Source organism: Perognathus longimembris, chromosome 1 (genome assembly GCF_023159225.1).
Source record: "Perognathus longimembris pacificus isolate PPM17 chromosome 1, ASM2315922v1, whole genome shotgun sequence".
In the NCBI taxonomy this organism is placed as follows: domain Eukaryota; kingdom Metazoa; phylum Chordata; class Mammalia; order Rodentia; family Heteromyidae; genus Perognathus; species Perognathus longimembris.
This window is the reverse complement of record NC_063161.1, coordinates 11,208,569-11,230,518: the sequence shown is the minus strand read 5'-3', so window position 1 is coordinate 11,230,518 and position 21,950 is coordinate 11,208,569. Positions and strand designations below refer to the sequence as shown.

The 21,950-nt window shown below is 48.4% G+C and overlaps 1 protein-coding gene across 1 annotated transcript in view; it reads left to right on the top strand.

Annotated features, from left to right (window-relative positions):
- The window catches only part of Abtb3 (ankyrin repeat and BTB domain containing 3), a 197,753-nt gene that overhangs the window by 110,687 nt on the left and 65,116 nt on the right, over nt 1-21,950 (top strand). The window contains exon 2 of the mRNA XM_048356479.1: nt 16,504-16,653. Within this exon, the coding sequence (XP_048212436.1) occupies nt 16,504-16,653 (150 nt within the window). The remainder of the gene's footprint in view (nt 1-16,503; nt 16,654-21,950) is intronic.

Below are 21,950 nucleotides of genomic sequence, written 5' to 3'. Positions count from 1 at the left end.
CCTGACCTTGCCTATAAATCATTGCCATTTCCAGCCCAAGACAGATTAGACCTGCAAGACAATAAATGAGATCATTGTTATTTAATTTGTTTATTTTTCATATTCTCTTGACATATAACTTTATTCCTTTAGAGGGAAGTGGTTCTGAAGCTATACAAAACTGCAGTGGAAATTATTGTAGAGAAACAAAATAATGTCTGTATGGGAGTCTGAAGAAATGACTTCATAGATCTTACTTTACTCTTATAGTGTTCTCTGGAGCACGTGGGGGCAGCAGGGAATTTCTGACTCAGGGTTACTGATAACAGAATTTGTGAACTAAGGAGGGCAGACATTGCTGAGTTTGAACTAGAAAACAACCTGGTTGGGAGAGTTGTAAGAGTAACCTACAGATTGATTAAGGGTGCTTGTATCATAACATGCTTGACCTTGTTACCTGGTACCCACGACCTTGTGAAATCCTCATAACAGGTCACTTATAGGTGAAAAACTGAGATTCTGCAGGGAACTCCGCTCACTTAGCTAGTAAACAGCAAGAGCTAGCTTTGAACCTGGGCTTTTCTGACTCAGAAGCCCACGTACTGTCTAAAAATTCCACCAAGTCATGTTGGGGGTGGGGGGGTGGGGGGCTGAGCAGGCAAGTGAAAGGGTAGAATGAATGCATTTGATAAAGGAACAGTGGCCAGTAGCTCGTGGCTCACCCCTGTAATCGTCGCTACTTAGGAGGCTGAGATCTGAGGTCCATGGTTCAAAGCCAACTCAGGAAGAAAAATCCACATGTGACTATGTCCAGTTAACCAACTGGAAGTGGTGCTGCGGCTCAACGTACGGTAGGGCACTAGCCTTGGGCAAAAAAGCTCAAAGACAGCACTTAGGCCCTGAGTTTAAGCCCCATGACCAACAAAAAAGTAAACAAGAGACAAGAAAAAAAATTAAAAAGAAACTGTGCCCTTCTGGTAACACATTCATTCTATCCTACTTGTACTGGCGAGAACATGCCTGAAGACACCGGACAGTGCCTTCCCAGGGGTTGAATGTGGCCTAGCCGCCTGGGCCAAGGCTTCCTCGATTCCATGGAAGCACTGAGCCTGCAAAAATTCTGCTGGCCCCAGAAAATAGTTCTGCAAATGCCGTTTTACCTCCCCGTTTCACTCCTCTGTGGGCTGATCAGCTACACCGGTCCACCACCAATAGCCATTGCTAGTATGACCCTAAGTGGTGTCTTCCAAGGAGACACGACTGAAAGGTGGCAGGAGATTCAAGAAGACAGTGTGATCCAAAGTTTAGGTTCTGCTTACACATGGTGGTTCATGCCTGCAATCTCACCTACTGGGGAGTCAGAGGGAGGAGGGAGGAGGATCACAATTCGAGACCAGCCTAGGCAAGAAAGAAAAAGGTCCTATTGGAGAAAATTAGAACAGAAAAACTGAAAAGAGCAAAAAGACTGGGAATGGATCTCGCACGGTAGAAGGCTTGCCTTACAAGCCTAAGGCTCTGGGGTCCCTCTCCAGAACCAAAAAAGAAAAATGAATTGATTGTGGAGCTGCAACTGGATCCAGTTCTCACTTATACCCTGTGCTTAGCAGCGTCTCCTTAGGGGGCAGCCTAAATCCCATGATGCTCAAGGGATGATGGGAAATGCTCTATGGCTTTTTTTTTTTAGTAAATACTTATCTTCCTCACTGGGAAAACTTGGGGTTTTTTCCCCCTCTATGGCTTTATTTGGGTCTTAGTTAACTGGATTATTTGAGCAAGTTGTCCATGTGCCGAAAGCAATCAAGTGGTACATTTGGAAAGAATGCAGATAATACCTTCACATGGTTAGTTTTAAAAGGAAGAAATGACTTGGACTCCTTCCTCATCTAAAGAGTGACTGTATCTACTTCACAGGAAGAGGCGGGGCTAGCCAAGACAATACCCGCCAGGTACCCACCTTGCCACGGCTCCATGCGCCTCCTCAATGCTTGTGTTCTGAGTCACTGGCCAGGACCACCTGGTTTATGAGTTGGCAATGGGATTAGGACTCAGCCCTTCCTGACTCCAAGGCTGAGCCAGAGGCCATACCCTCTCAGGGACCACCGAGTGTATAATGATGACTATACCCCTGCCGAGGGGTGCTGTATGGCTGAGGAATCTGTCTGCGCTTAGATCAGAATTTAAAAAGGAGATTCCTTTTCCATCGGTTCATCCATTCATTTCATGAGCCAAGCAATGGCGTCTTAGCCAAGCACCTAGCGCCTTGGCTGTGTGTGCAGTGGGTGTAACCACAGCATCGATACTCCAGGTCTGGCTGCAGGTGGCGTTGATAATCACCAAGAGGGACTGTGACCCCGACGGTCTAAATCCTCATTCTGTTCCTTCACTTGTGTAGCCCTTTGCTCATTTGTTCCATTTGCATCGGGCCTTGCTCTAGGCACTGGTCCTGCCAGGCAGTTCTGCTTCCCAGCATGCAGTGCAAGGGGCTGGATGGAACATTTCACCCAGGGATGGGACTGAGCCCTCGTGCGGGGCTGGTGGGACCCTGGAGCTTTGGAGAGAAGGTTAAAGAATAAACCAAAGTCCAAGGAAACTGTGTTAGCCTCACCTGAAGCCCATGATCTTGGGTAAGAATTGAGATGCTGGGCCTGGGATGATCCCTCCCTACGCAATCCTTTTCCATTACACCTGCTGCTTACCTCGCCCAGGGGAGCCATCACATTCTCATGGTGAGAATTTATTGACCATGCATGGTTTTCCCAGCTGAAGATAAAAGCTGGGGGAGCTGCCTGCCCACAGGGGCCTTGCCGATGCGCATGCGCCCTTCCTCCTTCTTCCCCACCTGGGTGGAGGGGCAGGTTACCTTTGTCCCTCAGAAAAGCACAGGATCAACAGGATGCGCTAGGGGTTCTCCCAGGCTCTGAAGCCCCCATTTTGCCTCCTCACACCAGTAGCTCCAGAATCTTCTTCCACCACCCTGGGGAACTCTGGCCAAGCCCCGCCCCTCGCACCTCTGCCTCCTTCCTGTGCCCTCTTCCTCTCCATCCTCCCTCCCTGCCTTTCCTCCAGCTCCGCCCAGCCACTGAAGGGCCCCTTGGTGGGAGGAGGCCAAACCATCTTAACAGAAGCAATGGAAACAGGGTGGCTGGCACATTTTTGGGGGGGACAGCCTCAGGGAAAAAAAGTCTCCTGCTGACTCTTAGTTGTCCTAGTTGTCAGCTTTGAGCCTGGGGCAGCCTAGCTTCTCCCCTGCCCAAGAGAGAAACCAATGCCCTGGAGGCATGGAAGACTCCTGGGGAGCTTTGCACTGTGAAGTGTCAGCATCTATTGTTGGCTAGGGCTTCTGTGGAGATCAGAGTGACAACAGACAAACAAGGAGCACATTAACCCCCAGGGCTGGACTGCTGAGCTGAGCTGAGCCTCTGCTGGGCATTACTAGCCTTGCCCCAGGCTCTGCTGTAGCTGAAAATAGGGGAGAAAAGGCCAAGCTACAGCCCTAGGAATCTCCTGAGGCCAAGAAAGCCCTGGAGCCCTCCTCACTTAGGGACCTAGCACAGCAGCATTGCTGGAAAAAAAAAATCACCAAGAGTGGGTTGACCCTGGTTCTTCCCTTCTCAGCAATAACAGGCAGGGATACTTGAGAGTGGGACCCGGAGCGGGTTCCTTGGGGGCAGGCCAGGCCGTCCATCTTGGGGAAGTCAGACCCCTGCATGAAGACAAGCCCCCATCCCCATCATGGGGCTGGCCAGGGAATTTTTCCTGTCAGACACTTGTGTCCCACAGCAAAGCCGCTCTGGGCTACTGGAACCTTCTCCACTCACGGCTCTTCCTCTTGCCTAAGGAGTGTGACTGGGTGTCCTGATGAAGCACTGTCAGAGGCGGCTAGCATCTTTCACACTGGCTGAGGGCCGGCCTGGGGGAGGGGATCCTCTTGTGGTGGCTTCTCAGATTGCAGAACCTGGCACCTGGCTATTACTCGTTCTAAATAACAGAAAGACACTTTCAGAAAGCATAATCACATTGAGAAAATCAAGTGGAGCCAACTCCTCCCACCCCCAGGGAGGAGAGTGTCTCCTTTTCCTCTGTAGCTCAGTACTTTGTACTAGAAGATTCTTGATCACTAACACACACACACACCTATGATATATGATGAATACACAACGATGCATGTGGATAAATATATAGATACAAAGGCGCTGTGTGTGTGTGTGTGTGTGTGTCTGTATGCACAGGTGCAGACATTCATCTAACCAGTCCCTGAGCTCCCTGATCAAACCATTTCCAAAAGCCATCTTCAGAACTTGCCCTGATAGGACACGTTTGCTTGCTGTGGAACTGCTGCTGGGTCGGCGCTTCTGAGAGGAGCCCTGGGGAAGGGAAGGACTGCACCCCTGCTCCTCCCTGCCCCCCCCCTATACCTCTAGGTCACTGAGACAGTGCTCCCCACTCCCACTCCCTTCATCCCCGTTAACGCCATCCTGGGTGAAGGCACACAGGCCGCTTCCAGAGGGTCTGTGCGACTGTAATCCTTTCTCAAGCTTTCCAGCTGTGACTTTTGGGTTTCTTGCTGGTTAATTGGAGATAAGGGACTCATGGTCTTCCGTACTTGGGCTGGCTCTGCACTGCCGTCCTCAGATCTCAGCCTCCTAAGTAGCTAGGATTACGCCTTTCATCCATCTTAATAAGTAGCCAGAATGGTAGGTGGGTGGGGACATTCCATTGGACGCCCTTCTGTGAGAAAAGTCAGGGGACTTCCATCTGGGGGAGTCTGGGCACTATTTTTAATGTGTGCACTGACCAACAGGCAGAAAGCCCTGCTCTGGCTGGGAGACCTGCTGAGCAGAGACAGAAGCAGAACATCTCATCCAGAAAAATGAGCAGCTCCCTCTGTCCGGGAGCACAGGAGAATCTGATTGGACAGCTGGGTCAGGGGAAAGGTCACAGAAGTCCTTCAATCCCGGTTAAGAAGTGTTGGTCTTGTCTTCCAGGCAATAGGGAGGTTCTAGGGAGGCTGGAGGTTCTAGCTCTGGGGTGGTCATGGGCACCCAGTTTTCTCTGGGCAGTAAGGGGCATTTAAAATTCCAGAGAAATCAATGTAGAGCTGCCACAACAAATGACCATAACCTCAATGGCATCAAACAGAATATTCTAGAACAAAAGAGTCAGCAGCACTGGCCCCTGAAAGAGGCTTCCTCCAAACTTTTGGTGACCCTGAGGCTCCTGCCTGTAGACACCATAGTAGTGGGGTCTCCATACATCCACCCACCATCCACCCAGCCACCCATCCACCCACCCATCACCCATCCATCTATCTATCCACCCACCCATCCATCCACCCACACACCCATCCATCCACTCACCCACCCACCCATCCATCCATCCACCCACCCATCCACCCATCCATCTATCCATCCATCCATCCATCCACCCATGTGTCCATTCCCTCTGCCTTATGCAATGAGTAAGGACATGCAGTGCTGGATTTCAGGACTACTCTAAATCCAGCATGAACTGGATTTTGAGATCCTTATCTGACATCTGTCTGAGACCCTCTTTCTAAATGAAGTCACATTTGTAGGGTCAAGACACCGACATGCTGCTGGGGGGGGGGGGGGGTCACCATTCAACCCACTGTAAGAGCCGGAAACTTCCCAGGCATGTGTTCACACCCAAACCTCAGACCCTTGGGATGAAAAGGGATGGTGACTCTAGAAATGTAGCCCTGGACCCATTCTTATGTTTTTCCAGCACTTCTGCCTGTAGATGGGCACATGGTGGGCCAGGTTAGACTTGGTGAAGGGGAAGTAGGGCCAACCATAGCCATTAATCGGGCTTAATTCAGGACTTCTCAACTTGGATGCACAATAGAATTGTCATGAAGTACATTGAGAAGATACCAATATGTAGGCCCGGCCCCTCAGACTGGTATCTTTGGTGTGTGGCAGGAACTGGGCATTAGCACCTTGCAAACCATGTGGCCATATTACCCTCGGGCTGAAAACTAAGTCTGAGGGAGCCAGCAATCCAATAAAGTAGCACAGTGTAGTTTATGACCCTCCAAAGGGCCATGGTACCCGAACATATGTAACAATGCATTTAGGGTATTAAAGTTCCATGCCACAAAGCATTTTTGGTTTTGTTTGTTTGTTTGTTGGTACTAGGGTTTAAACTCAGGGCCTCACACTTACTAGGCAGTTACTCCACCATTTGAGCCACAGCCCCTGTCCCTAGCCCTTTTAACTTTGGTTTTTTTCAAATACAGTCTTACACTTTTGCCCAGGCTAGCCTGGAAAAACGATCCTCCTACCTCTATCTCCCAAGTGGCTAGGATTCCAGGTGTGCATGAATGTATTTTCCAAGGTACTACATTCATAGAAAATTCCAAGTGCAGTAATGCTGACAAATAGAAAGATCATCACTATAGAAAGATGGCCTGTCTATTCCCAGAGGAGAGGGGCACATAGCATGTCATCTGAAAGCACCCAAGGAGGATCAGAATGCAGAGAAAGCAGGCAAGGACTGTGACAAAAGCCTGTACTGTGAAACAGACATGAAGGAAGGGGAGAGGCGGGATGAACAGGTGTACTGTTGGGCCGTGAGTAATTTCAGTGGGCTTTGATGCCCAGGGGCTGAGTCTAGTGTTTATGTAGAGCTGAGGAGAAGTGGTTTGGGCAGTCCCCCTCCCACCCTGGTAGGGAAACCTGACAGAGAAGGGACGGTGTGGATTCTCCATTGGTGTGCTTGCATTTCAAAAGTGGGCTTCCTGGCAAGTTGCTTAACATCTCTGGAAATGAACTACTCTGGGGAAGGGAGAGAGAAAGGGGGTATAACAAGGAAAAACAGGAATTCGCCCAGTTGCAACTCAGGGGTTCTCCACATTTTCTTCTTACCGCCACCTCCCTCCCAAGAAGACTGACTGGACAGCCTTTTCCTTCCACCCCGCACAGGCGAGAACGCAAAGCAGCTCCCGTAGCATGGCCCCCCAGATGCCCACGGCAGGACCTGGGCTCTCCCGGGGTCCCTGGCCCCGCTGACGCTGCGCGCTCCCCCGCTGTCCTAACCAGGATGAAAGCGCAGTACCTTTTTAACAGCAGCACCAGAGGACAATTTAGAGTCCTCTTGTGGTTTATTTTGCTCTATAATCAGCTGCTGAATTTGGCCTAATGGGATTCTAATGTTTTTAAAAGGCAATTTAGCAATCTTTATATTTTCGATGGCTTGTGAAAGACCTATTAGTTATTTATATCTGCGTACACATGCATGGCTGAAATGGCAGATTTATGCTTTTATGTGCCATTAACATCTCCACTGTGTTAACAGCAGAATTCAGCTGGTTCTCAAGCTGCTGCTGCTGTGTGCGCATGCGTGTGTGCGTGCACACACACACACACACACACACACACACACACCTCTGTCTTTCCACGTGTTCAGCTATAAGCTATTTCAACCTATTAAACATTCTGGAAAATACTTTCTTCCTATATCAGATCAAATAAGTAATAAGTCTATATCACCAGACTGTTTAATTAAAGATAATCAGTCTTTGAAGACTTAAGAGTACAATTAGATATACTTAGCACTAAAGCTTGGTTGAATGTGATTTAATCTCTTATGGGTGACTCAGGATCTCTCAGGCCTTGTGGAGGGGGGAGCTCTGTTATGAATGTAAATAATCCGCTTACTCTGCAGAAGTTCTAAGGGAAAGAAATTTCTAGTTGGAAACCTGCCAGGTAGTACTACACTGGAGATCATCCTTGATTTTACCTGAAAATGATTTCCACAGATGTCTTGGACCAGACAACACTGTGACCATTTGGTCCTTGGCATAAAATGGTTCTGGTAGAGGGTGTGACTTCTCTCTCTCTCTCTCTCTCTCTCTCTCTCTCTCTCTCTCTCTCTCTCTCTAGTTCTTCATTTCTATACCAGGGAGAAATCCTTATGGGGTATTTATATGGTGTTCACATCTTTCTTTAACACTAACTTTCCTTTTTATCAACAATTTTATCCTGGATTCATTCATCTCTTCATTCAACTTGTCTTTAGGAAACAAATCTCAGCGGGACTAGAACTGGAGAATTGGCAAGCAGGAAATGTCCAGGTAGATTTGTTTCTGAGCTAGAGGCCGATGGCTCACACCGCTAATCCGAGTTTTTCAGGAAGCTGAGATCTGAGGATTGTGGCTCAAAGCCGACCTGGGCAGGAAAGTTTGAGAGACTGTTATCTCCAATTAACTACCAAAAAACAGGAAGTGGAGCTGTAGCTCACACATTAGAGTGCTAGCCTTGAGCAAAAAGCATTGCGACAGTACTTAGGCCCTGGTTTCTGGCCCCAGGACTGGTACACACATACACATATGGTACACACACATACACACACACGCATGCACGCACACACACAGGCACACATATACACACTGCTCCTGAGAACACAGTATATATTCAAATATAAGTCTGGATGTTTTCTATAATGGATTTAACATCCTGACCCTCAACCCACTATTGTCTTGCCTTTCCAATGTGATCACCTTCACAAATTCAACTATAGTCAGATATTCAATGACTCAAAAGTAAGATTAACTAAGGAAAGAAAGAGAAAAAATAAAGTGAGTCATGATGGCTCTACCTGATTTTAAAACATTTGTGAAACTACAGTAACTGAACAATTTCATTCAGAGAGAGGCAAAATAAAATCAATGGGGTAACATAGGAAAAACTAATATGGATCCAACTGTATCTGAGATAAAGCAGTTGACTAAGTGTAATCAATGTAAATCCCTTGGAGAGGAGGAATAGATTGTTCGGCAAATATTGACATAGTTGATTAGTTACTTGGGAGAAAAATAGAAACTAGCTCCTCACCTTACTCTAAATGGGTTACCATTTTCACTAGTCATAATAAAAGTAAAATTACCAACAGGAAACATGGCTAATTTTTAAAAAATAATCTTGAATGGAGGAAAAGACCTCTAAATATAACCCAGACTCAGAGCCTAAAGAGAAAAATTTTTGGCTGATTACTTTTGTCTACATCTAACGAAGACACTTGTACTTGGAAAAACACGGGAAAAACACTTGAAAGACAGTTGTTAAACCTGGAAAATACGTGTGCAGAACACATATCAGACAAAGGGCTGCTTCCTTAACACAGAAAGAACACCTACAGAGCAGTATGAATTCAAGATTTCTATAGAAAATTAAGTAGAAAACATACAGACATGGTATTAACTATAAAAATGTGTCACGTTAATAGTTCTGTACTTTCTCTAGGTCTCATCCTGGCTAGGGTATCACATATAATTCCTTTACACAGTTGTATTTAATGTGGTTAATTGTGTTGTCTTTGCATCAGTATTTGGCCCTCTGACTAGATTCTAAGTTTGTTAAGGATAGGATCTCCTTATACCTTTATCCCCCATTGACAGTTGCGTGTTGTGTAGACTTCATCAGTACTTGCTGAATGAATGAACTCATGAATGAGTGGATAGAAAGTTCTGGAATCTTATACAAGAAACCAGTAGTAGTAGTAACCTGTGAGACGAGGGGCAGAGAAAATGGGGTCGCTTTTGCTTTACCCTTTTATTCACTTCTCATGACTAAAAGTTTTTGAAATTGGAATGACCACCTTGATAATGTTTGGAGAGATGCGTACATGTTTTAAATAGATTTCCAGTACAGGCATGAGATGGCAAGGAAAGAGAGGGCCAGTCTGGAATGGATAGAGAGATTGGTGGGCGGGTAGGGGGATGGATGGATGAGTGGGTGGGTAGGTGGATGGATGGATGGATGGATATGATGGATTTGTGGGTGGACTGGTAGGTAGATGGATGAATGGAAGGATGAATGGACTGATTGGTGGATGGATGGATTTGTGGGTAGACTGGTACATGGATGGATGGATGGATGGATGGATTAGTGCATGGTATGAATACATATAACAACTGCTGGGGGGCCATAGAGAAGCAGAGAGAAAAAGTGATCCTCACATTTGTAATACATATATATCTCTCCATTGCCCATCCATCCCCACTGTTTCTGTGCACCTCCTTCGGTCTACAGTGCGTTCCTAACAACTGACCTTAGCCTAGACTTTAACTAGGTCCCCTGGCTTCTTCTGACCTAACCATAAGGAAAACATGGCTGCCTCTTGCCCATGTGGGGAGGGATAACTGAGAAGTCACCATGGGCTTCCTTTGTCTGCCCCTTCTGTCTTGTCCTTGCCTGTTGATGTCCTTGCCTTAGACCCACCCCTTCTGGGCGGAAAAACAGAACTTCCCACTCCTTTGAATCTTTGGCATGTCTAAAGTAATACTCGGGCTGGAATTGAAAGGATGCATGTGAACTTGCTGGGTAACCAGCAATTCGGAGATGACGAGGTCTACAGGGGATGAGAGGAGGAATTGCATATTGGGTACAGAGCAGTGCAGTGTCTCTAGAGTTGGGGGTGTGAAAGGGAAGCAAGAGGAGTAAGGAAGCTGACAGATGAAGGTTTGGTTTTTAAATCCAAGGTTTGGTTGGGGGCTCATGACCAACGTCCTTTATGGTTCACCTTCCTCCTGGTCAAGACTCTCGTCAGCTGATCTCATCTCATTGCATCTTGACATGTACTTCATGTTTCTCTGGGCCTTTCTTTTCCCTGGGGTGACCTCCAACAATAAGAATTACCATTATCCTAATCATGATGGCTGACACTGATTGGATTGTATATAGAAATGAAGATTTACGTGTATTTATTTTATCTCCCAGTGGGCCAATGAGGATTACATTGTGCCATTTCCTAAAATATTCACAAGGAAACTGAGATATGTACAGAGGAGGCCAAATGAATACCTATGGTGAACCTCCTGAGAACTATGATTCAACCTGGGCCTTCAGGCTTCAGGATCCATGCTTATTATTGTTGTTGTTGTTGTTACCATTTGATGGTGCAGGGACTTGAACTCAGGGCCTCATCTCATTTTGCAAGCCCGTGTCATACCGTTCTGTGATGTCACTGGCCCCATTTGCTTTCATTACTTTTTATTATTTTTCATGAGGCTTTCCCGGGCCAGTCTTGGACTGTGATCTTCCTACTTCTTCCTTCTACATAGCTGGCGTTACAGGTGCGTACCACTAGGCCTGTGTTGTTGAAATGGGAGCCCAGAACCACGATCCTCCTATTTCTGTCTTTAAGTAGCTGCAGTTACAGGTACAAATCACAGTGCCCAGCTGGAATCCACACTCTTTCATCAGCTGGGATGCCGACCTCTATGGAAAGCACCCTTGAAGCTCCAAAGCTACCTCGCGGGCATGCCCTGCTGGTCTCCACTGCAGGAGCCCGAGGGTCCATGCACAGCTCTGCTCTGCATTTTCTTCATTGCATTTTATCTGGGTAATGGAGCGAGCCACACCTCTGAAGAGGCTTTGTGGTGACCAGTGTTTGTAGCTGAATGGATGGCGAACCAGGAATGTCGTTGTGCTCTTGTAAGGTTGACACATGACCCTCCCGTGTATTCAGGCTCTGTGTGCGAGTGTGTCCTTAAGCCCCTTCTGAGCATGCTCCATCTGTGTGTTTCTCTCACCTTCCTTCTGTCATGGTCTGCCGTCAGACTTCCTAGGAACATTCTCTTTTCCGTGGCCCTTGTTCTGGAAGGACATAAAACCATGGTCCAGCCCACAGCGAGTTGGGGTAGGGAGGGCCTGCTTCTTGTAGACAAATGTGTAGATCATGCCAGCTCTAAATTCTTAACCTGCTGCCAAGCATCTTAAAATAAAAAAGAGGTTTCCATGCTGGTTGCACAGCATTTAAGAGGGTTTTTTTTTTTTAATTTCTTCATAAATTTGCCAGTGAGAGAAAGCCTTCTAGCACCATCTGGGTTATTGAATTCCTAAATCTTTAGCTTCAAAGAACTTCATTTACTTAGATTATTAGCAAACATCTATCGACCCTGTCTCTGTGCCAGCTTGTTCATATATATTATCCTATTACCACCTCTCCCAGTCATGCTAGGAGAGTGTGGAGTGCATCAAACTCTGCGGGGGGGGGGGGGCGGGGGGGGGGGGTCTCAGCTCAGGGAAGCAAGCCAGGGCCCTGCTGCACTGTTGTAAGGCTACACACCTTGGCTTTCCAGTTTGGTAAATCTGAGCCTGGTGCCGTGACCCCTGTGTTAAGTTCCAGGGGTTGCTCTACACACAGCCAAGTTGAGCTTGGGAGGTAGCACTTGTCTGTCTTACGATCAGAGACAGATGGGTCAGAACCCACCAGGCTGGCATGTCCAACATGACTCCATTCTCACCACCAGCATCACTGAGGGCTTGGAGGAGGAAGGCTGGTGGCTGTCTAGCCTGGTTCTCTCTGTATGGGTGAATGGCATCCCTGCCCTAGGTCTAGGAGAAGGAAGGCAGGCATTTGCAGAATGGCACGCAGGAAACGCAGCAGGAGAAATGTGCCCTCTTGTGGCTCCCATCAGAGACAAGGCCCCATATGGTTTGTTCAGGGCCCCCCACCCCCACCCCAAAAGTGGCATGTGTTTTATGTCCTGAGTGAACCTACCACCACAAGGCTTTCTGTCTCCAGTGGCATGAGAGTTTGGAAGGATGATCTACAAGACTGAGTGCAGTCTTTAAATCAACCAAGCTACACCTTGGGGGACCAGGTAGGTGGTGGGCTCTCACTGTCAGCCAGAGGCAGCCGATTGGAGAGCAGGAAGCTCCTTGTCTGGGTTGAACAGGACTGAAGGCAGCATGGGTGCTCATCTGCGCAGAAGCCCAAGTCATGTGGACCCCTCTGTCCCACCTCAGCGCCAGGCCCAGGGCAGAAAGCCTATCTATGGATGGGATGTGACATCACAGACATCATTTGTCACTTTTAAGGACCTGCCCATAGACCCTTTAAAGAAGTTAAATGAAAGCCTGGTGGTTCATGCCTGTAATGCTAGCTACTCAGGAGGCTGAGATCTGAGGATGACGGTTCAAAGCCTGCCTGAGCAGGAAAGTTTGTGAAACTCTTATCTTCAATTAAGCACCAAAAAGCAGGAAGTGGAACTGAGGCTCAAATGATGCACCAGGCTTTAGTGATAAAGAAAAAGGAAATTGCCCAGGCCCTGAGTTCAACACCCAGTACTGACACACACACACACACACACACACACACACACACACACACACACACACACACACACGAAGTCCTTATTCAAGTTCACAGCATACCCCAAATCCTAGAATTCCACCTCGCAACCTCACTGCAGACACTTCCAAATGACCACCTGCTCTCCAAGGAACTTAATTCCTTTTCCATATCCTTAAGCTTGGGTCTTAATCATCAGGCCGTGGCTGTCCCTGGCTCCAATAACCAGCCTATCTCTGACATTACATTTGATGCTGGGCCTTCTCCTTCACCTAGATGATTTTATTTTTCCACACAGAAATAAATGATTCATCTTTTGGTATAAACCTCCTATGGAGTCATCAAAAAGAAAAGCCTTAGTATATAATCTTTGCATAATAGATCAATTATAGATTTCCCAAATCTCAGTGATTCCGCTCTCAAAGCTTCTTTGAATAATGATCCTTTCACATTTAAATTTCAAAACTCTCTTAAAGGAGGAGGAATCGTTCCAAGAGGGGGAAATTGTTTACTCATGCCAATAAAGTAACCCAAACTGGGTTGGTACACATGGATTGCTCCTCAGCTCCATGAACACAGGAGAGGCTTGTTGCTAGGCACAGTTAAAATGTGTCGGAGCTGGTCAGCTCCTCTCACTCGCCTTCCCCTGCCCAACCACTAGCCGCCTCCGCTGCTACTCCCATTTCCCAGAACAGGAGCTTGAGGCCCAGAGAAGTTCTGTGACCTCCTCAAGGTCAACCCCAGGCACTGGAAGTGCTGGATTTTGGTCTCTGTGTCTCTGTTTGTCATTTAGCCATTGTGTGAAGCAAATTTGGAGGTGCAGATTCCAAGAAAACAACCATGGGGAAACCTTGAGTCACGTGGACTGTTCCTCACGTCCTCCTCCCTGACTTCCTCAGTTCCTGGGCTTCCTTTGTGCAGCTCTCCACCCCATCCCCCATCTCACAAATGAGAACCCATGACTGTGAAACTGGGGTTACCTGGCACCTTGGGTGGTTAAGTTCTTCAAGGAGCAAGACATCCCTGATGTAGAGTCAGAGAGACATCCAGGGTCTCAGATGATGAATGAACTCCAGGTTCAGACTTGCCTTAGCCTCTGACTCCCAGGACAGAGGTCGGCCCATGGGGGACGAGTGGCCTTGAGTGGCCAGCATTCCTGTACGTCCTGTGCGGGTCTAATCTTCCCTAGGGAAGAGGTGCCGGCATGGCAGAACCTCAGTGCCTAGATCATTGCCCGGCAACAGATGACTAGATAAAGAAAATATGATGCACACATACCATGGAAGATTACTCAGCCAGAAAATAGGATGTATATTTACTGTGAAATACTACTCAGCCATTTTCAGAAAAGTGAGTGGGGCTGAAATAATTATGTCAATGAGATAGACAAAAGCCAAATCCTGCATGGACACTAGACCTAAAATTCATATACACCTGACATATACAAACTGACTACCTATGCAACTGTGGGGCTGGGGGCCGGGGGGCAGGGGAGGGGGAAAGACAATGAGGGTAGAATCATGTGGGACACATGGTATCTCTGTATGAAGGTATTCTAAGAAAACTCACTGAAAGCTATTGGGGTGGGTTGGGGATACAGAAAAGGCAGAAGAGGCAATCAGATACTAAACTGTAATATATGCATAAATAAATGCCATGCTGAAGCCCCTTTGTACAGTTATTATACATGGTATTGTGGAGAGAGAAAATCAGATGGGAAAGTAAGCCACACTGTGTTGGGGGGGGAGGGGGAGCTGGTACTCAGTGCTCCTGTGGACTGGGGAGACCCCAACAGAAAGGAGTCAAAGGCGTGTGTCTGCTTGTATGCAAGTGAAACAATGAAATATAACCCAGTTGTTTCAAGAAGGGGATTGAGATACATTGTACTAGAATCATGAAAGGGGCCACTAGTTGCATTATATTAATATACTATACTTTCTGAATGGCAACTCCTTTGCACAACTACTTAACTATAAAAGTTTAAAGAATAAATGCTTTGGGGTCTGGGAAGGTGGCTTAGTGGTAGAGTGCTTGCCTCACATGCATGAAGCCCTAGGTTCGATTCCTCAGTACCACCTAAACAGAAAAAGCCAGAAGTGGCGCTGTGGCTCAAGTGGCAGAGTGCTAGCCTTGAGCAAAAAGAAGCTCAGGGACGGTGCCAGTGCCCAGGCCCTGAGTTCAAGCACTAGGACTGGCAAAACAAAACAATGAATGCTTTTTAAAAAGATACATTGTAGTAGGAGAGCCAGTGGCTCACCTCTGGAATCCAAGCTACTCAGGGAGGCTGAGATCTAGGGATCATGGTTCAAAGCCAGCCCAGGCAGGAAAGCCCATGCCACTCTTATCTCCAGTTGACCGGTCACCAGAAAACCGGAAGTCGAGCTGTGGCTCCAAGTGGTAGAGCACCAGCCTTGAGGGAAAAAGCTCAGGGTCAGCACTCAGTCCATGAGTTCAAGCCCCACGACTGGAGGGGGTAAACTGACATGTTGAGCTGAAAACCCTTTTCCAAGCCGCATCGGACTTGTGCCACAACCCTTTTGTACAACTACTTAAAGATATTCTTATGTTTAAAAAAAAATAGAAAAGAAGAAAGGGAGGAGGAGACTGAGGATCAGTGATGGAGGGCGTAAGGTTGGTGGGATACATTGTAGGCGTCTGTCCATCTGTGGAAATGTCACCATGAAATCCCTCTTGTACAACTAGCATATAGTAATTTTTTTTTAAATTGAAAACTTTACAGAGTGGAGATGTGGCCCAAATGATAGACCACTAGCCCAGAGTAAGAAAGCTAAGTGATAGTGCCCAAGCCTTGGGTTCAAAAATATTAATGATAGTAATAATAATAATTTTTGTCAGTCGTGGAACTTGAACTCGGGCCTAAGTACAGTACCTGAGCTTTTTCCATGAAAGACAGCACTTTCCAGCTTGAGCCACAGCTCCACTTCTGGTTTTCTGGTGGTTCACTGGAGATAAGACTCTCATGGCCTTTGCTGCTTGGGCTGGCTTTGAATGGCGACGCTCAGATCTGAGCCTCTTGAGTTGCTACCATGACAGGTGTGAGCCACCAGCGCCAGGCTAGTTTTTAAAATGAAAATGTATGTAAAACCTCACAGAATGATCCAGAAACTTTACTTCACAGATCCCAACCCAGCCACATTAGTTTGATATCAGTTAAACCAACAGAGCGAGCCTTCGGAAGCCAGGACTGGCAGCCTGTCCACGTGCACTTGGGAGGGCGGGAGGGGGAGGGACTGGCGGGAGGGAGCGAAGGAGGGACGGTTCTGTGTCTTCGGGCATTGTGCATCCCCTGAGAAAAAGGTGTGCCCACATGTTTGTGAAAATCACCAGATCTGGTGTCTGGGGAGGTCTTGGAAGGAATGCTGGCCAGCTCACCTGCCTTCCTCTCTGCCCCCCTTCTCGCTGCAGGGGTGCTGTGCCTGCCGGACAGCTTGAATCTCCACCGGGACCCCCAGCGGCCCAGCAAGCCAGGGGAGCTGCCCATGTTCAGCCAGTCGGAGCTGAGGACCATCGAGCAGTCCCTGCTGGCCACCCGGGTGGGCAGCATCGCCGAGCTGAGTGAGTACTTTCCCGGCCGGTTCGGATCAGTGCCCTGCTGGTGCGTGGTGCCAGCACCCACCTCTAGGGGGCAGTGGGTGGTGACCAGGAGGGTGACCTTGGATGCAGTGCATGCTGGGTGCCAGGGGCAGCCGGATGGGAGGTGGGGGAGCGGGAGCTAGGCAGGTCTAACAGTCTTCCCAGGCCACGCAGTGAAGGACAAGTTCTTCATCTGTCCTTCCTTGTAAGATGGAGAAGACCACTTCCCAACACAGAGAGAGTGAAGCTGTTGGGATTCAGTGGACGAGGGCCCGGGAATGGCCTGGCATGGTACCCGGGACACAGGTAGCACCTGTTGACTTCCCCCTGGGACCCATCTCAGTGAATCACCTCACCCCTCTGTTTAGAATCCCCTCTGGCCCACAGCCAAAGCCAACCCCCTCAGAATTGTGTCTACACCCCCCGTGATCTGCTGCTTCCCTGTAGGTGGTGCCTTGCTCCTCGAACATCGCAGTCGTACTCAGGACCTTTGTACTTACTGTCCTCTCACCCTGAATTGCACGCACTATCTCTCTCTCTGAGATACGGCTTGCTCCCTTGTGACCTTCAGATTTCATCCCCTTGTTGCTCTCTCAATGAGGTTTTCTCTGACTTGTGTAAAAGGGTAATTTCCTGAGGACTCTTGTCCTTGTCAACTCGGGCTGTGGTGACAAAAAAAAAACCCCACCATAAATAAGGGGGCTTAAAAGACAGACATTTTAACTTAATGCTGGGGAGTCACGCCTGTAATCCGAGCTACTAAGGAGGCTGAGTTCTGAGGGCCGTGGTTCAAAGCCAGTCCGGGCAGGAAAGTCCAGTTATCTCCAGTTAACCACCAGAAAACCAGAAGTTGGAGCTGTGGCTCAAAGTGATTAGAGCACTAGCTTTGAGCAAAAGAGATCAGAGACAGAGCCCAGGCCCTGAGTTCAAGCCCCATGACTGATACCCTCCCCCCCCAAAAAAAAAGAAAGAAAAAAGCAGTTACTACAGGAAGGAAGAACTGGGAGAGAATGAAGGAAAGGGTGACAATTGCCCAAAACGAAATGTACTCATTACCAGACTAATGAAACAGTGACCCCTTTGTATATCCCCATTCTGTGCTTTTAGTCCTGTGTGACATCACAAGGCTTAGCGTGTGCTCCCCCATCTGCATTGGGGACGCAAGCACCCCAGGGAAACTGCAAGAAGGAATGGCCACGGAGTGGGGACACCCCTGACCCTGGAAATGTCCACTCGGAGCACACAGCTGAACATGGCTCTATGGCCTGGCCAGGGAGAGGCCCCCACACTAGGCAGCCCCTCCGTTCACAGCTCTGTCCTGGGGTAGCTCCAAGGCCCCGCCTGGCCTGTTGCTCATGGGATTGACCCTGCCTAATTCTGGTTCTGTCTTAGTAGCAAGGGTTTCTCTCCACAAACGCTCTGCTTACCTAAGCAGGCAGCCTGCCAGGGAGACTGGCTACACAAACTCTTTTTCAGGAGGATTTGCTCTAGCAATTAAACACTGTCACCACCGGGTGTTGATTTTCACAGGTGAATTGTTGGCACACAAATGAGGATCACTAATTGTCACTGCATTTTACACATTGGTTTTCGAAGTCAGTCCTGCAGACTGTGAGTCCTGCTGGTGTCAGCCACAGGGAATAAGACCTTCCCTCCCCCGCCACCCCACCCCCCGCCCCCGCTATTGGACTTGAACTCAAAGGGTCTGAGAAACTGTCTCTTTGCTTTTGCACTCAGGGCTGACACTCTACCACTTGAGCTGTAGCTCCACTTCCGGCATTATGGTAGTTACCTGACATAAGAGTTGCATGCATCTTCCAGCCTGTGCTGGCTTTGAACCTTGATCCTCAGATCTCAGCCTCCTGAGTAGCTAGGATTACAGGCATGAGTCACCAATGCCTAGTGGTGATAACCGTTTATGGGAATCACCTCTGGTCTCTGAGCCAGGGAGGAAGGCTAAAGAACCTGACCAAGGTCAAGCACACTGGTGAGCTGAAGAGCTGGAGTAGAATCTGGGATGGAGCCAAGCTGCCCCTGGAGGAGCCTGAGCTGGGTCCCCCAGAGTAGGCCAGATGAGATGCACAACACTTTTTAATTTTAATAGCTATGCATATTTTATGAGTAGGAGAAAGGCATTCGTTTTCCATTTATAGCACTGATAGGAAGTTTCCCTTTTAATAGGTATGTTTGTGTGAATGAACGAGCCAATTTAAAGAGAACTATTAAGCAAATAAATCGAACCAGCTGTGCATAGACAGGAGAGGCAGGGTGATGGTGATTCCCAAAGGAATGACATCTGGGAAAAACTCAGTTCTCAGAGGACTGAACCCCAGGAAGTGTCCTGGAGCTGCACTCCAGCCGCCAAGAGATAGCAGGTAGCACTGGAGAGCTCAGAGTTGGAAACAGAGCTCAGCCAGGGACCCTGGAGGAGGCCCTGTGCTACCTCAGCTACTGTGTCCAGTTCAGCCAGAAAGCCTCCAGCCCAGGGATGAAGCTGATAGCAGTGGTGCTGGCGATGGAGATGATGGAAATGTTGTAGTAATGATAGCAGTGGATGGTAGTGGTGATGACAATGATGGTTATGATGACGATAATAATGATAACTGTAATGTCAAAGATGGTGATGATGGTGGTGGTGGTGGTGATGATGAGGACGATGGTACAGATGCTGGAAATAATGTAGCACGGTGCTGAACTTGGTAATGGTAACCACTCAAGTGGTCCTGAGTGCTGGAAAGCGGAGCTAGGTACTTCCTGAGGGCATTTCATGTAATCCACACAGCCAGTCCGTTATCACCCCCACTTACAGAGAGCTTGAATAGCCCACTCAGGGTCACGCAGCTCACACAGCTAGTAGTGGTAGCTTAGGACACTCAGAGCATGGAGTCGGAGGGGAGCACTCCTGACCGCTGACCAAGGAGGAGGAGGAGGACATCACACACCCTGTGCTCCCAAACCTCGAGGCCCCATGGGGAAGCGAGGAGTGGACTCCTCCTTACTGTGAGGCACTACAACTTAAAGCAGGACTCGCAGGTTCACAGGGGAAGGGAGGGGCTTGAGTCTGACCAGGGGCATCCAGAAGGCTTCCTAGAGGAGGGGACAGAGGACTGAAGTCCTCCCTAGTTAGGAGGAGGTGGGGAGGGGCAGTCACTGAGTGGAGCCTGTGAGATGAGGAGACAGGCAGCTGGACCAGGGGCCTATACCCTTTTCTCTCCTCCACTCCCACCTCTTTATCATGGTGCTGTGGTTGGGATCAGGGGCCTGGATGGCAGGTGCTCTTACCACTTGAGCCACACTCCCATCCCTTTCTCTCTAGGCGTTGGACTGCCATCTCCCTCTTTACACTTCCCTCATAGCAGAGATTACAAGCATGTTCCAATATGCCAAGGCGTGTGTGTGTTTGTGTGTGTGTGAGAGAGGGGGGGGGGGGAGTCTTGTAAACTTTCTTCCTGGCTTTCTTTGGCTTTTATTTCTTTTGAGCCATTTATTGGGACCCATTGAGAGTGGGAGAAAGACAGAATAAGACAGAGACAGAGAGAGAGAGAGAGAGAAGCAGATGGAAAGGTACGTGTATTCACCCTGAGCCTAGGTGGACAAGCAAAGAAGTGACCACTCACCCCCCTCACCTATAAATCAGTTATGCTAATTATAGAAATAGCATATACCAGAGTCAAATGCTTGGCTATTATCATGAAGTTGGACAGGAATATTACCCACAATCCCATGAGGCAGAGAAGTCTTTGGTCGGAGGCCTTTATATCCTGGTATTGACTTGGCCACATCACTTTTAATAACTTAATCCTGGTCACACTGGGGGCGATTTTGAATTTCACTATCTTCCCACTTACCATGTTCACACAAATCCTCTTCCTCGTGAAGCGGCAGTTCTGTTCAGACATTTCCAATGACTGCTTACGCATGCTGCTTTAGCTTGTGGCTGGCTGTCCTGGATTTTCTTTTAACTGGACTATTTTTATTTGGGGAACAACCAAAATTTGACCTACCAATTAAGACTTGGGTGTACAAATCCTTAGGCAAGAAGATCCAGCTGTAGTTTGAAGACATTGGGACAGATTCCCTAACTTGCTTACTGACTCAGGGGCTTGGCAGCGTGAATGCCTTTTGCTTCGTGATGCAGAATTGCTCCAAAGTGGATGAAGAGCTGGCCGGCTGTGTTGAGCTCCTTTGAAGGAGGGACTTGGGTCACTGGAATGAAGGGTCTGAGCATCAGCCCGCCTAGGACGGGACCCTTGTCTGTCTTTAAAAACCCTGGGGGCAGGGCTGGGGATATGGCCTAGTGGCAAGAGTGCTTGCCTCGTATACATGAAGCCCTGGGTTCAATTCCCCAGCACCACATATATAGAAAATGGCCAGAAGTGGCACTGTGGCTCAAGTGGCAGAGTGCTAGCCTTGAGCAAGAGGAAGCCAGGGACAGTGCTCAGGCCCTGAGTCCAAGGCCCAGGACTGGCCAAAAAAAAAAAAAAAAGAAAAACCCTGGGCCCTCCATTCCCAAGCTCAGTACTGTGGACCTCATTGTTCACAGCGGGGACTGTCATCCTTGACCTCAGCCCATCTTCTTGAAGAAAGTTCCCTGGATAGGACAGCTAAAGATGTCTCTGAGTATTGGCAGACATCCCCTGCCTAAAAGAGCAGCCATTTTTTGCAGTTTTCCTTTCCTAGGTCCTCCTGGGGTCTTCCCGCTCATCTGCCTCAAGCATTCCCTTCCCTGGCCCTTCTTTTGCTTCTTGTCTGTGTTTTCCCAGCTACAAGAGCTGGGAAGAGAAGAGGCACACCCTTGGCTAGGTGTGGTAAGATGCAGAGAGGTTCAAGGAGGCAGCCTCTTGGTCTGCTGTAACAGAACATGTGAGACTGGGTAACTTGTTCAAGAACAGACATTTGTTTCCTCGTGGTGGACACTGGGAAGTCCAAGATCAAGAATCCCACAGGATCCATGTCTGGTGCCAAGAATGCGCCCTGGTGCTGTGCCCTAACATGGCGGAAGGTGTGAGAGAAAGAGAAGAGAGTATTCCAGCTCCAAAAGACAGAGAATCCTCCTCAGTTTCCCCTGCCTTTGTGTTGTGTCGGGGCCTTCGGGTTGCACTTTAGGGTGAGGGTGTCCTCTACTCAGTCCACTGACTGAAACACCAAGCCCTTCAAGAACCGCCCGCACAGACACCCCCAGAGATAATGCCTCACCCACTATCTGGGCAGCCCTAGTCTAGTCACCTTCACCTCTGAAGTTAACCACTCCACCCCTGGCTGGGATTTGCTCATCCCTG